This window comes from Chionomys nivalis, chromosome 3 (genome assembly GCF_950005125.1).
Source record: "Chionomys nivalis chromosome 3, mChiNiv1.1, whole genome shotgun sequence".
Lineage (NCBI taxonomy): Eukaryota > Metazoa > Chordata > Mammalia > Rodentia > Cricetidae > Chionomys > Chionomys nivalis.
The window spans coordinates 71915067-71931235 of record NC_080088.1 but is presented as its reverse complement, the minus strand read 5'-3'; the positions used below and the strand labels follow the sequence as shown (position 1 = coordinate 71931235).

The following is a 16169-nucleotide window of genomic DNA, read 5'->3' as shown; positions in this document are numbered from 1 at the left end:
ATTTGTTAGATCACAAACTAAGTATCACCACACATCTTAGAGAAATTGACCACACATCTTAGAGAAATTACCCTCACAGTGCTTTCTTCTTTGAGAGTAACTGATCCCACCCTCAGCTGGTGGCAGTCACTCATGGGAAATTACTGATGTCTGTACCTCAGTGACTGTAGCCCCCTTGCTTGTCTGCCTGGTTATGACCTCCCTGGGCATTCCTTCAGGTTCCAGCTGGGCAGGAACATTAGTTCAGAACAAACAGGCCAATCAGTTATATGTGTGCAGATCTCTTTTTAGAGCATGGGATAGCCACTACCACCCCTGCTCCACATGAATCATCACTGGAAAACGGCAGAGACACAGTGAGTGAAGGAGTTAGTGGAAACAAGAAGGCTACAGGGGCGTGGTGCTCCTACCTATAAAAGTTGCGCCAGGAGAGAAACGGCATTTCCCAGTTTGTCTCTGCTCGGCTGCTCTCCGTCACCTCGTTCTTAGCCTGGGAACATGGCCAACAGGAAAATAATCGCAGTATTTGGAGCAACAGGTAAATATGTATAAAATATATGTATATATATACATATATTATATATACATATATATGTGTGTGTGTGTATATATATACACTAATATATATATATATATTGTTGTTTTGTTTTGTTTTGTTTTTGTTTTTGGAGACAGGGTTCCTCTGTGTAACCCTGGCATAAAATGCATGCTAACTTTGCTTGTTTTTCTGATTTCCTGGTTTTAGCTTTGGAGGTCCAGAGAGTGAGCAGAACCAACAGCCCTTAGGAGTAAACTGAACGGCATCTTGTGCTTAGTGGTTTTGATGTGAGCAGGTTAACTTGATTTACTTTGTAAAAAACAAACTGTCCTAGAAAGTTAAAGATAGCTGGTGGTATGTCCCCCTCATCACCGGCTAACTTCTTGGTACAAATCTCTCTTGAACTTGATCGCCTTTCCCGCTCATTGTCTGACAAGCTCCAGAAGCAAGCAGGGAGCAGGGAACATGAGGTTCTGGCGAGCACCCAGGTGATGTGAAGTAGCTGTGAGAAGCCTGTCCCTTTTAACTAACCTCTGCTCTCCACTCTACCCCAACAGCTTGAGCCATCTTTGCAAACTGTTAGTCAAATCAGTGTAGACCTATACTCCCAGGTTCTTAGTGATCCCTTTGAAAATATCAGTAAATGGTGTTTCACTCCAAGGAAAGTACGGTCTTGGTTCATGTCCTCCAAAAACCTCCCTCCCCCATGAGAGTATACTGGCTTTCTTTGCTGCTTGCCTTTTTTCTTTAAAATGTTTATTGTAGTACAGTGTGTGCGTGCGTGCATGTGTGCGTGCGTGTGTGTGTGTGTGTGCACGAGAGAACTGTGCAGGTTGTGCAGCAAGCACTTTATTCACGGAGCCATTCTGCTGGCTTTTCCTTGCTGTTTTTCAAATGCACGTCCCTTTAGAGCCTTTGCACCTGCTCCCCCAGCCTAGAAAGATCTTTCCTGTCACTCCGTTTTCTCCCTCACAGATACCAGAGCTCCATTCAGACTTCCCAGGGTCTCCAGGGGGTGTTTCCATAACTCCATTTGAAACATGAGATTTTGTTCTAGCCAAGTCACCATCTGGACCCCTCCCTACCTGACCTGTCTTTCCTGTCTTTCCACACTGGAAAACAAGCTCCACATGGCCAGGGAGGCAAGTTACTGACGTGCCTTAGACTTGCAATGTGGCTGAGGCGGCACAAACTTCTGACCTCCTGTGGCTGCATTCTGAGTGCTGAGTCACGCAGGTGTGCACCACCACGTCCGACTTCCAACTTTATTCCTCTTACAGTTCGAGACCAGCCTGGTCTACAGAGCTAGTTCCAGGACAGGCTCCAAAGCCACAGAGAAACCCTGTCTCGAAAAACAAAAAACAAAAAACAAAAAAAAAACCAATACACTTAATCTCTCAGAGATTCTTCCCGAAAACACTTCCCACCCTTCCTCCATGTGCACAGGTTTTTGAGACATGATCTCTTGCAACCCTGCTGACCTGAAACTAACTCTGTAAAGACGACTTTACTCTGAATCTCCTGATTCAGTGTTGTTAGTGCTGGGATTATAGAAAGGAGCTTTCCGTTCCCAGTTTTATGAGGTGCTGGAAATGGAACCCAGGGCTTTTAGTGCATGCTTAGTTGGGGTTATCACTGCTGTGATGAAACCACGACCAAAAACAACTTGGGAGGACTGGGTTTATCTGATTTAGCTTTCATCATTGGAGGCAGGCAGGACAGGAACTCAAACAGCGCAGGAACCTGGAGGCAGGAGCTGATGCAGAGGCCATGCCTTGTTCAGTCTACTTTCTTTTTTTTTTTTTTTTTTTTTTTGGTTTTTCGAGACAGGGTTTCTCTGTGGTTTTGGAGCCTGTCCTGGAACTAGCTCTTGTAGACCAGGCTGGTCTCGAACTCACAGAGATCCGCCTGCCTCTGCCTCCCAAGTGCTGGGATTAAAGGCGTGTGCCACCACCGCCCGGCTCAGTCTGCTTTCTTATAAAACATGGACAACCAGTCTAGAGGGTGTCCCCGCCTGTCATGGGAACTAGCTTTGTAGACCAGGCTTGCCTTAAACTCAAGATCAACCTGTTTCTGCCTTTCAAGTGCTGGGATTAAGGATAGGCAACACCCAGCTTCTTTCCCCCCAGAAGATCTTGCTACATTGGCCTAACAATCACTGTGCCCACACTGATTTTGGATTTCTAGCAATCCTCTTGTCTCAGCCCCCTGCTGAGTAATTCATGCCGGAATTAAGGCCAGTGTCACCATGCTCAGGAATTTTGTATTTATTTACTTACTTATTTTGTTGTTGTTAAGCAGGGTCGCACATAGTCCAGAGTAACCTTGAACTCAAAATGTATCAAAGCTAATTTTGAGCTCCAGACCCTCTTTCCTCTACCTTCCCTAGTATTGGTATTTCAGGTGTGTGTTACCACACCCTGCTGATGCTGAGACTTGAATATTCTACCAATAAACTAAGCCACAGCCTAGATATATTTGGGATGCAAATTCTCCCACCTTGGGTGTTTTTCCTCCCTACTATTCCCTCTCCTTTGCTGATTCTGTTTTTCTTTTTATTGATTTATTTTAGTTTTAATTTCCATGGGGAGGTTTTTCTCAAACATCTGGTAAATTTGGGCTACCTATTCATTCACCTCTAGCCAATTTGCTACTGGCCACCACCCGAGGCTCATGGGCAAAGTCAGCTTGTGAAATGGTAGTTCTTTGTCTAGCGTCAGATCAGTGATACATCAGGTAGGCCCTACAAGAAGACAACTGAGAACAATTTTATAAGTCAGGCACAGTGGCGCTTGCCTATGCCCCAGCATTTGGTAAATTCAAGGCTAGACTCTTTCTACAAAGGATGCAGGAGCGTAGCAACTCATCCTAAGGATCAACGAATGAAATTGCAAGATGCTGCTGGACAGTGCTAGTGCCCACCTTTAATCCAGCACTCAGGGGGGCAGAGGCAGGCAGATCTCGATGAATTCAGGGCCAGCCTGGTCTACAGAGTGAGTTCTAGGACAGAGAAACCATATCGCAAAACAAGCAAACAGATTAGATGATTAGAAGATCCTATTATAATTGACCATGGATGGCAAAGCAACAGCAAAGGGTAAAACTTATGAAAGTTTTGAAAATGTTTTATGAATATAGACTAAGGCTGGAGAGACACAGCTCAGTAGAAAAGCATTTGCTAAGTATATCTGAAGCCCTGGGTTAATCCTCAGCACTGGAAAAATCTGAATAGACATAAATAAATATAACTGGAGAGAAAGAGAGAGAGAGAGAGAGAGAGAGAGAGAGAGAGAGAGAGAGAGAGAGAGAGAATATGAATCATTCAAGGTGTGGGAACTAAAAGCTAAAAAAAAAAAAACCAAAAAAAACCCCAACCTATAGTATCTATATCTGCATAATTGTTCTTAATTGCTTAACTGGAATCTGTACCTGACCATGTGGCTTGTTTTTTTTTCCCTCCAACCTCTTCTGTCCCTGTCCCTCTTATGGCCTGGATAATTTGAAAACCATGGGATGCCTCAAGTTTCCCGTGGCGCCTCCAGAAGGGAATCCTTCAGTAATAGCTCCACGTGCAGCTGGGATCTTCTATTGAGCACTTTTGTGTGTTTATTCCTGATCTTGTGCTTTTTCTTCTCTGACCTTGCAGGGGCTCAGGGTGGCTCTGTGGCCAGGTCCATTCTGGAGAACAAACATTTCGCAGTGAGAGCGCTGACCAGGGATGTGACTCAGAAAAACGCCCTAGCGTTTCGGGACCTTGGTGCCGAGGTGGTCAGGTGTGACCTGGATGACGCTGCGTCTGTGGAAGAGGCCTTAAAAGGAGCCCATGGAGCCTTTGTGGTGACCAACTTCTGGGACCATCTCAGCAAGGAGAAGGAAGTGTGTCAGGTGGGAGCTGTAGCATCCTTCTCTCCCTTTTAAGGCCCCTTCCTCTTCCCCCACCTACTTCTGTCTGTGCTAGTCTCAGGTTGGGCCCCAAAGCCAGCCTCGCTTCACAACATCCCTTTGGCACTTAGGAAATTACGTGCATGTTAGGGACTTGCTGAAGGCTCGTAAACGTAATGTTATATGGCACCTGTCGAAAGCTGAAGACTTGGGGTATTTGAGGAGAGCTGCTTTGTAGCACAAATAATAAAATCCCAGAGACAGATATTGGGGTTCAACTTGAAGATCAGAAAAGAAAAACAACCAAGCCTCTGGAGAGCTCTTACCTCTATGAAATCTTCAGAATGAAAGAGAAAGAGTTCCTGTCTCATCCCACTTTATATTCCTGTCTAGTGCTGGAATTAAAGGTGTGCACCACCACCACCCAGCCTCTATGGCTAACTAGTGCTGGCATTAAAGGTGTGTGCTACCACTACCTGGTCTGCATGGCTGACTGGTCTGGCTGCTTTGCTGATCTTCAGGCAAGCTTTATTTATCAAAACACAAATAATATAGCACTGTACTGCTTCATAGAGCCAGTCATTAGGCCCTCCATTTATTACAGTTTGTAAGTGGAGGGCAGGGAACCACATTGAGGTTACTTTGACAGCAAATGGGAAGATAAAATACGACCATAAAATAAAACATTTATAAATATATATGAGATATATTTATACTTCAATCAGAGAATATGGGGATGAGCTAGTGAAGGGTACAAAGAAAGAGAAATTAGCAAGCAGGGAAATCGAGTAGAAGCTCCAGAGAGAGAAGGATTGTGTGGGAAGTGCATGCACCGGTGATGTGTGCTGTGACTCAGCTCCGTTGTATGTGACACTGAGCAGCGATCACACCCCAGCCACGGCAGTGGGATGAGGGTAAAGGGATGGGGCCTTTGCACTGGAGCGGAAGAGAGCTCTATGTGCAGGTTTGTGTGTACACAAGAGGAGAGGAGACAAGGCTACATCCTTACTGTCTGAAACACTGTATCTGGACACCTCAGCGACTCATAGAAATGACAAAATTCGGAAAAACAGATACAGGGCGGAGAAGTGTTTACTGAATGGCTCTTGCCACTTAATGTTTACCGGATTAACTTTGGGATGCCCTAGTGTTACGCTCTGGGCGTGAGTGTGCATGTGCTTTGCCACTGAATTCCATCCTCGACTTTCTTTTTTAAACTTTTTGAGATTTCGATTTATGATCAGACACCCAAGTGCCACCAGACCCCAGTTTCCCTGCTTGCCCCTTAAAAGGATTTCTTAAATTCGTCTTTACTTTTTCTTATTTATTTATTTATTTATTTATTTATTTTTCAAGACAGGGTTTTTCTCTGTGTAGCCCTGGCTGTCCCGGAACTCACAGAGATCCACCTGCCTCTGCCACCCAAGTGCTGAGATTAAAGGTCTGTGCCACTACTGCCTGGTATAACTTTTGAATTCTAATTCTGACATTCACTCACACATACATATGTGCGTGCACAACCACACCCACCTACACACCCACACACACATACATACACACACACACCTATACACACACGAAACCTAAACCTGAGGTTGTCATTTTTATGTATACAATATTCTGTCTGTGTGTATGCCTAAAGGCCAGAAGAGGGCACCAATTACAGATGGTTCCTCATTACAGATGGTTGTGAGCCACCATGTGGTTGCTGGGAATTGAACTCAGGACCTTTGGAAGAGCAGTCAGTGCTCTTAACCGCTGAGCCATCTCTCCGGCCCCCTAGGGGAGGTTTTATAGGTAAAGGTGAGACTGCAATAGTGAGGGAGGGAGGAAGAGAAGGAGGAAGGGAGGGAGGGAGGGAGGAGGGGAAGGGAGAGCTGGAAATTTAGAACTAAAAACAAAACAGAGAATCCATAAGCCAGGAGGGAGAGGAGAGCTAGAAATTAGACATTTATGTATGTATGTGTCCCTCCACTTGGCCCACAAAATCCAGTGGTGTGCAGACACCAGAAAGAAAATATAAATGTATATTTTTGTGCAAAGGCTTGCATTTTGCCCCTCAGGGGAAGCTGGTGGCAGATATCGCCAAGCGCCTGGGCCTGAAACACGTGGTGTACAGCGGTTTGGAGAACGTAGACCGGTTGAGTGGGGGCAAGCTGAAGGTGCTGCACTTCGACGGGAAGGGGGAAGTGGAGGAGTATTTCTGGTCCATTGGTGTTCCCATGACCAGCGTCCGCTTGGCAGCTTACTTTGAAAACTTCCTCACCATGTGGAAGCCGGTGAAAAGCCCTGATGGCTACTACACCCTAGGTAAATGCCAGGTTGCCGTGAAGGTACACATCTGGCCGCCTGCCTCTTCCCTTGCCTCCTGTTTTCCCTCCATCCCCCCTTTCCTGCCCCTCTTCACTGGACACACTGGTGCTCTTGGCTCTGTGTGACCTATTTAGAGGCCACTGAACTGCCCTAGATTTTCCCATGACAGTCACACCCCCAGGGACCAAGACTGGACCTGGCAGGAAGCACACAGGTTATCTTTCCAGCCCACCATGCTGACACTCGCTGTGTGTGTAGTTAACTCTGTCCGCAAGCCTCAGCTTCCTCATGTCTCCTGGAAAGGCTGAACAAGATGGTCACTGAGAGTCCTTGCTGCCCTTCGGCAGCAGGCAAGAACAAGATCCTGTCCTCAGAGGTAGTCTCAGGAGACGGGTCCCCAGCCTGCTCCAGCATGGACTGCATAGATCTATAATCTGTGGCTTAGAGTAGCCCTGGGCAAAGAGGGAATGACCACTTCCCTACAGGATCCCACAGATTCAGGCTGCAGCACTGGGTGTCCCTGCTGTGGGAATAGCTGACATTCCCTAAGGAACCCCCAGTTTGTTACAACCCTGTGAGAACTAGTGACTGTGTGGTTCTGTGATCTTCATGGTTCTAATGACCTTCATGGCTCTATGACCTTCTGAGCTCTGCTCCCGCAGTGACCTCTTCCCGTAGCCCCTGCTTTTCGCACCTCTAGTTTAAGGGGTTAGAGTTGATGAAGTGACTAGCTCGGGCTGGAGGACCTGCCGAGGATGTAATACTATAACTTATTTTTTATTTGTTTTTTTGAAACTAGCACTGCCCATGGGGGATGTGCCAATGGACGGGATCTCTGTCGCCGACGTTGGAGCTGTTGTCTCTAGCATTTTTGCTTCTCCAGAGGAGTTTGTTGGCAAGGCTGTGGGCCTCAGTGCAGAGGCCCTAACAATACAGCAGTACGCTGACGTTTTGTCCAGAATTCTGGGGAAGGACATCCGTGATGCAAAGGTACGTCCTTATGTTGTTTGAGACAGGGGTTGCTTCCTTTTCCTTTTTAAAATCTATCTGTCTGTCTGTCTGTCTGTCTGTCTCTATCTATCTATCTATCTATCTATCTATCTATCTATCTATCTATCTATCTATCTATCTATCTATCTTATTGTGTGTGTGCTCATACACATGCCATATTGTGTGTGTGGATGTCAGAGGACAACCTGTAGAAGTCAGTTCTTTTCTTTTTAATAACTTATTCTTAATTCATGTACGTTCGTGTTTTGCCTGCATGTATGTCTGTGTGAAGGTGTTGGCTTGCCAGAAACTGCAGTTACGGCAGCTATGAGCTGCCATGTGGGTGCTGGGAATTGAACCTGGGTTCTATTGGAAGAGCAACCAGTGCTCTTAACTACTGTACCATCTCTCCAGCCTCCAGAAGTCAGTTCTTGTAGGTGGAGTTTTGTCAGGACCACCTGTCAGCTCTGTCCCGCCAGCCTACTCCCAAATAACACAGAGACATAGTATTAACTACAAATGCTTGCCAGGCAGTGGTGCACATCTTTAATCTCAGCACTCAGGAGGCAGAGGTAGGTGGATCTCTGTGAGTTAAAGGCCAGCCTGGTCTTCAGAGCAAGTTCCAGGACAGGCTCCAAAGTTACACAGGAAGATGTCGTGACAGAGCTCAAGTGCAGATGGATTTTTTTTTTTTACTGGAGAAAAGTGAATGTGAAAAGGGGGGAGGGGAGGCCAGCCTCTGGGGACACGAGGAGCAGAAGAGACAGACAGAGAGAAAGAGACGGGGGTGGGGGGTGGGGGGTGGTTTTTAAAAGAAAACGCAGATTAGCACATGGGGTGCCCTTAGTGGCTACAGCTGGGGACGCGAATCCCAGGGTCAGACCAGTACGGGAACGCAGTGAATGTGTACAGGGGGTGCCCTTAGTGGCTACAGCTGGGGACGCGAACCCCAGGTGCAGACCAGTACACATGCCTGAGTACTAACAGTGAGTCCCATAGGAGGCGTCTGGTCCGAAGTGTGGCAAGGACAGCTCTTTACAGACGGGTGGGGAGGCTTGGTACCATTTCCCCGCACAGGTTTTGATGAGGTGGGGGATGGAAGAGACTTTTCAGATGGTGCAGTGACTGAGCCAGATAGTAGCGACAGAAAACATGCGGCCTGCCAAAGCCTCTATTATTTAAGTGCGGCCCTCGATGAGAAAGTTGATCTATACTGGGTGTCTTGCATTCCGCTGCTGTGGTAAAAACGCTCTGACAGAAGCAACCTACGGGGGCCAAGGGCTTATTCGGCTCACAGCTCCAGGTTACAGCCCAGCCTTGCTGGGAAGTCACAAGGGCGGGAACTCCAAACAGCTGGTCACATTCTATCCACAGTCAAGAGCAGAGAGCAACAAATTAACTCATGCACTTTGGTGCCCAGCTTTTTTTTTTTTTTTCTTTCTTCTTTTCATTCTGTGCAGGACCCAGTCAATGAAATGGCTGCCTTCCTTCTTTCAGGGTGAGCCTTCTAAATTGACCCAGTTAAGGTAATCCTTCACAGGCACGCCCATAGGGCAAGCTAATCCAGACAACCCACCACTGAGAGGAACTTCCTGGGTGATTCTAGATGGTTAAACTAACCACACCAGAATGTGGCTCAGACACCTGTAATCCCAGCACGTGGGATGTGGGTCAAGGAAGACTTTTGTGAGTTGCAACCTGAGCTGTAGGGTGAGACTGTGTCTTTACATCCCACCCCAAATGAGAGTTTACTGAAGCCAGGCAGTGGTGGCCCACGACTTTAATCCCAGCACTTGGGAGGCAGAGGTAATCAGATCTCTGTCAGTTCAAGGCCAGACAGATCTACAGAGCAAGTTTCAGGATAGTCAGGGATACACAGAGAAACCTTGTCTTGAAAAACAAAACAACATAAAAAAATAAAGTTTACTGACTCTAGTTCTTGAATATCCACATTCCCCTCAGAAATGGAAGGTATCTTTTTTTTTTAAAGATTTATTTATTTATTATGTATACAACATTCTGCCTTGACGTATGCCCACACGCCAGAGGAGGGAGCCAGATCTCAGTACAGATGGTTGTGAGCCACCATGTGGTTGCTGGGAATTGAACTCAGGACCTCTGGAAGAGCAACCAGTGCTCTTAACCTCTGAGCCATCTCTCCAGCCCCTGGAAGGTATCTTCTTGCGTGCATCAGCTCTTGGTATAATGAATCATTTGGACAGGGGGGTTGCATAGGGGCTTTAATACACACACACACACACACACACACACACACACACACACACACACACAGAGTCACCTTGGCCATCCACTCACAGGGAGGGGTGTTAGTTGTTTGGACTTCCAATTCAATTTGGGTGTTAGAATTTTGAGGACACTAATAAGATTTTTTTTAATTCTGGAAAACCATGATAGGTGTCAGTCAAAACATAAAACATCTGTTATCTTCAGCAAGGCACGGTGGTGGCACACCTTTAATCCCAACGCTCAGGAGCCAGGGGCTGGTGATCTCTGTGAGTTCAAGGCCAGCCTGGACTACAGAGTGTGTTCCAAAACTGCCAAGGCTACACAGAGAAAACCCTGTCTTGAAAAATAGACAAAGAAACAAAACCAAAACAAATACAACAACTGTATGTTTGAACTAGGGTATCTCTAAAACCACACGAAATTTCATAGAGGAAGTTAAGTTCTTCCAAGCTTAAGAAGGCAGTCTTCCACTCAAAGGAAGTAGAGACGTCTTGCAGGGTCTTGTCCATAAACATATTTCCCAGTAGTCCATCTCCTGGGACATTCACATTGGCTCTTTTGTTTGTTTGTTTGTTTATTTATTTATTTATTTATTTTTGTCTTGATGGTTTGACCTGTATACAGAAAAGACAGGGAAAGGGGTAGATGGGCAAAGAATATGGGTAAAAGGATGCGTAGTGTATTCATTCTTATGGGGCTTAGTAAACACAGTTTCGGGTGGCTCCAGATCTTCCTAGCATTTTAGACGGATACCTGGTCCCTGAATGTTCTTGGAACATTTATCTGTTTTACAGGATGGTTAATACTGTTTTGTTTTGATGGTTACTACTAGTCTGTCCTGAAGTCAAGCCCACATTTGCCCTCAGGTAGCAAAACGGTTAGGCATTATGTTGATTTTGAGAAGGATGCATCTGGCCACAAGGTGGCGCTCCAGCCCTCCCAATTTGGTACACTCCCTGGCCCAACCTGTGAGACAGACAGATTCAGGGTAAGCAAAGCCTGCCACTCTCTCTCTCTAATTGTTCAGGGCTGCCTGAACTGTCTGTCCAACCCTCGGGGAAACATGGATCCCTCAGAAAGTGAGTTGCAAGAGAACAGATCTCAAAAATCTTTAAAAATCCACAGGAACAGATCCCTATTTTATGAGGTTTGTTAGTTGTCATAGTTACAAGATGGACAGTGTGACTTAAAGAGGCAGAGTTCCATGCTCCTAATAAATACTATTCTGTTTCCAAACTCAAAGTTTTAAACATTTTTCTAATTAAAAATGTTTATTTCAACATTTTTGTTTATGTGTGTGTCGTGTATTTATGTGTTGACACGCACGCAGATGTTCTAGGAAGACAGAAGGACAGCTCGCTGTGAAAGCTGAGAACCAGCCTCAGGTTTCTCAAGAGCACTATCCATTCTTAATCACTGAGCCATCTCTCTAGCCCTTGTCTTTCTAATTTCACAAATATCAAATACTTATTGCAGTGGCTGAAGCAATTATGAAAAAGAAAATGGCCAGGCAGTGGTGGTGCCTGCCTTTGATCCCAGCACTCAGGAGGCAGAGGCAGGAGGATCTCTGTGAGTTTGAATCCTGGCCTACAAAGAGAGTTCCAGGACAGCCAAAGCTGTTACACAGAGAAACCCTATCTGAAAAAAAAAAAAAAAAAAAAGACAAAAAGAAGGAAAAAGATAATAAAACCCATACAGTTTAATCTGAGTGATAACAAGTAAGATCTGCTGGTTTATCCCAATCCTTTTTCAGTATATGTAACATATATATATATATCTGTACTTAAAGCAGCACTCAAGTGCCATTTCACCCAATGTTATGAACACTTCCCTATTTTGCTAAACTTCTTCAAATACATTAATATGATAATATGTTTTTATTGTTCTGTTGCTCCTGCATCTTCTTTCTTTTCCCCTTTCCTGATTTTTATTTCTTTGAGACAAGCTGGCCTGGGACTCACTCTGTAACACAAACTAGTCTCAGCCTCGCAGCGATCCTCCAAGAGCTGGAATGGGGACTTTCATTATTAAAAATGCCATGCAATAATCATGAATCTATTGATTTATTTTGAATGTGGAGGAAGCTTATTGCTGGGTCGAGGTACACACCAAGAGACAGTGCAGGCTTCTCAGGACACAGAAGCCACACAACTGTGGTTTTCCATGCAAATATATACTTTTATTTCTCACACATATTTTTCTGCTTTTTAGAGACAGGGTTTCTCTGTGTAACAATCCTGGCTACCCTGGAACTCTGTCTGTGAACCAGGCTGGCCTCGAACTCACAGAGATTCGCCTGCCTCCCAAGTGCTGGGATTAACGGTGAACACCACCACCGCCCAGCCTCGCACATATTTTCCTAAGAACAAGTGAGTGAAGGGCCAATGAGATGGCTTTGCAGGGGAGGGCGCTGAGAACAACCCCATGACCTGAGTTTGATCCCCTGGATTCTTAGAGCTGACTCTGGCAGCTGTTCTCTCTCACACTGACATTGCACATGCATTCATATGTGTGTGTACACATATACACATACATACACAATACATACATACATGTTAATTGTTTAAGTGGAATAAAACCCAACTGGAACTGTTAAGGCCACAGTTCATCTCTGCAGGGAGGAGAGATGATATTAACCAGATATTAAGATGGTACCCATTTCTTCAGTAGAGGAAGTTATGCATCTACTTAGTGTCAGGCCCGAGTCAGGGACAGAAGACATCTCAGTAAGCATAGGATGTGCACCATTGTTGCTGGGCCTGCATGGTTCTGGCAGAGACTAGAATGATTGAAGGGGGAAAAACCAAGATCTCTAGCCATGAAGGGGGAGGAAATGGACGGGATATCACTGAGTAAAGAGTCGGTGTGATGGGAATTATGCCCATGTAGCTGGGAGGGCAGACCATCCTGGGGCCTGCTGGGGCAATCCGGGAGAGATGCAGTGCTCAGATTTACCTTATCCAGATGCCAGGACCTAAAACAGCTGTGCCTTCAGCATCGTCGGCTGGCACATGGTGGAACGCCATCACCAGCGGCTGCAACTGGAACCTGTGATCAAATACTGATCAGATACATCAATAACTATTTCCACTGAGTACCACATTTAAAGACTATAAAGAGTTTCACATAGTTTGGATCACAATTTACCATCCAATCAGCTCATCAGTCAGCTTCCTGAGAAACGGTGTGAGAGGTACTTCAGAGGTCCTTAGATCTTGGAGCTAAAGAATGAGGGCCTGTGTCAATACTGAGATGAATACGTAAACCTATTGCAAACTATACCATTTACTGCTTTCTTCCTTCTTCTTAAAAGATCACCCCAGAAGCTTATGAGAAGCTGGGATTCCCTGGAGCGGACGAATTGGCCAATATGTTTCGTTTCTATCATATGAAGCCCAACCGTGACATCAAGCTTACCCACTGTCTAAACCCCAAAATCAGAAGCTTCAGCCAGTTCATCTCAGACAACCAGGGAGCCTTTAAAGACTTGTGAAGACCTTCAGCTGTTGAGTCAGCATGGCCTCCTGTCCCTCAGGTCATGCTGTCCTGGCAACACAACACTCCCCTTTACAGAGCAGCTAGGCCGGGGAGGCAATTATCTGCACCCCCCCGGGGGTTCCCTCTGCCTTCTTTCTGGGGGATACACTGTACTGGGGATCCAACACGGCAGTCTGATTCTCTTCAAACTTTCCAACTAGGAATTAATGGTGGTAGAGCTGCTTGGTAAATCGAGAAGTCCCAGAATGCATTGCGTTCTCCAGATCTTTCTCTCCAAGATCCAAGTTGTCTCAAAAGGCTAATGTGATGAACTCAGAGCATCTCCCTTAATATAAGTGGGAGGTCACTTAGCTCTCTTCTGAATGAGGGATCCCCTTCTGAAATTTCCCTAGCAGCTGTTTCCTCAGGTGGATCTCAAAACTTTCAGCAAATCGAAAACAACCTAAGTGGCCATCAAAAGATGGATAGACAACACAATGTTTTAGGTATAGTGAAATATTATTTGACCCTAAAAAAGGAATGAAGTACTGATGTATACTACAACATGCTGAGTTTTGAAAATACTGAACTAATTGAAAAAAAAGTCAGACAGAGCAAGATAAATATCGAATGATTCCAATTATGAGAGATATCTAGATGGGCAACTTCACCCAGATAGAAAAGGTTTATGACTGGGGCAAGGAGGAAGTGAGTCAGTGGTTACAGGGTTTCTATTAAAGCTGAGAAGAGGGTGTGGACAACAGAGGCCACAGAAACACTATATTGTGAATGAAGTTACTGCCAATGAATCGTATGCTTGAAATGGCAAATTGTGAATATACAATTGCATATACTTATTATGCCACAATAAAAATTTTTCCAAAATGTAAGTGTTACAGCTCTGAAGGGAAAGATATCCTCACAGCTGGAAGCCAAAGAATATCACAAAGTCACACAGCCTAACAAACTTCATACAAGATATTTGTTAGGAAAGATACAAGAGGGTGGCTGTCTCTGCTTGGGAATGAAGCAGTTGAGAACTGGCGGAGGGTGTGGGGGTTCAAACTCGGAGGTAGTTGCTTGTGGGAAGAGGAAGACTTTATTTTGCCCCATCTAGAGCCTTTTATACCTTTAGGCAGCTGGACTGAGGCCTGTTGAGCAGCCAGAACCTGAGGTCAAGGTCAGGGCATCGTGTAGGAAGGACACTTCTGCAAAACACCACACACCAGAACACAAACATCCTTGTCAAATACAGGGTACAAGGAAGTTCAGCTGTCGGTCGGGGGAGTGGTGGTGGCCAGGCCATTTGGGTGCAGCCAGATCACAACAACCATGTGGTTGCTAGGAATTAAACTCAGGACGCCTGAAAGAGCAGCCAGTGCTCTTAATCACTGTTGCTGTCATTCTTCAGGTTTGAGAGATGGTACCTGGAAGTCACTGGCTTGGTGTGGCTGTGCACACCTGAGGCTGAGGCAGGAAAGCCTTCATGGTGCCCAGGACATCCCCCTCCTCCTTAATTCACCAGTAGCAGTATGGCTGCAGAAAATTTAGTTTTGCAACCTCTGGTGTTTTATTTACAACGAACGCCCTTGTATACAGAAAGCATACATAGACTAATCAGTTCAAGTGAGTGGCTCTATAGAATATATTCCTTGGGAGCAGAAATAGATGTTAAAAGCTACAAGGTTTTTGTGTTTGTTTTCTTTTTTAAGGCAGGGTTTCTCTGTAGCCCTGGTTGTCCTGAAATTTACTCTTTGAACTCACAGAGATCCACCTACCTCTGCCTCACAAATGCTGGGATTAAAGGTGTGCACCACCACCGCCTGGCTGGCACATGCCTTTAATCCCAGCACGCGGGAAGCATAGGCAGGTGAATCTCCATGAGTTACAGGACAGCCTGGTCTAAAAGAGCTAGTTCTAGGACAGGCTCCAAAGCTACAGAGAAACCCTGTCTCAAAAAACAGAAACAAAACAAAAAAATTATATAGAACTCTCTGGAGAATGCTGTATTCAATGAACAAGCATAAAGTATTAGTCCTGAAATTCAAGTAAGTATAGGGACACACACCTGTAATCTCCACATTAAAGTGGAAGGACCACCTACAATTCAAGATCAGTCTGAGGCCGGGCGGTGGTGGCGCACGCCTTTAATCCCAGCACTTGGGAGGCAGAGGTAGGTGGATCTCTGTGAGTTCGAGACCAGCCTGGTCTACAAGAGCTAGTTCCAGGACAGGCTCCAAAACCACAGAGAAACCCTGTCTCGAAAAACAAAACAAAAAACAAAAAAAAACAAAAAAAACAAACAAACAAAAAAAAAGATCAGTCTGAGTTACGTAGCCTGGGCTACAGTGTGAGGCCCTGCCTCAAATGACCAAGACCTGAACTGTAACAAAACATTAAACACCTCTACAGTTCAAGCTTTGCTTCAAGACTGAGAGATCCCTCTGATTCGCTCATTAACGCATCTACGCATCCATTAAAATCACCGTTCGCTCAGCAGTTGCCCTGCGTTCAATTCTGCAGTCCGTGTTTTAGCATTGGTTGTGGGAGGGGTGCGTGTGTGGACTTCTCCCTTCCCTTGTTTGTGTTCTTACTGCATTGGTCCATTGACTAAGGGTGATAGGAAGCCGTCTCAGTTTTTGGCTACACTTATGACAAGCCAGAGCTGAGGTGGTCATCTAACCATCAGGCTCCCAGTGGAATCTAGAGCATCTGCCAAGGA

The 16169-nt window shown here is 45.5% G+C and overlaps 1 protein-coding gene across 2 annotated transcripts; it reads left to right on the top strand.

Moving 5' to 3' along the window:
* Positions 1 to 498: 498 nt before the first annotated feature.
* LOC130872148 (nmrA-like family domain-containing protein 1) lies at positions 499 to 13463 on the top strand. 2 transcript variants are annotated; one of them, XM_057765966.1, is made up of 6 exons: positions 499 to 538; positions 4185 to 4423; positions 5316 to 5334; positions 6464 to 6730; positions 7533 to 7723; positions 13284 to 13463. In XM_057765966.1, the coding sequence occupies exons 1-6, from the start codon at positions 499 to 501 to the stop codon at positions 13461 to 13463; spliced, it is 936 nt and encodes a 311-aa protein (XP_057621949.1). The 2 variants fall into 2 exon arrangements, with proteins under 2 accessions (XP_057621949.1, XP_057621950.1); XM_057765967.1 differs by lacking the exon at positions 5316 to 5334 and having other exon boundaries at positions 6484 to 6730.
* The last annotated feature ends 2706 nt before the right edge of the window (positions 13464 to 16169 follow it).

Excerpts from the sequence above, each read along its gene's own strand:
- LOC130872148 (XM_057765966.1), top strand. The coding sequence starts at position 499 with ATGGCCAACAGGAAAATAATCGCAGTATTTGGAGCAACAG. Across the intron at positions 539-4,184 it reads CGCAGTATTTGGAGCAACAG|GGGCTCAGGGTGGCTCTGTG; the intron begins GTAAATATGTAT and ends CTGACCTTGCAG. Across the intron at positions 6,731-7,532 it reads TGATGGCTACTACACCCTAG|CACTGCCCATGGGGGATGTG; the intron begins GTAAATGCCAGG and ends TTTTGAAACTAG.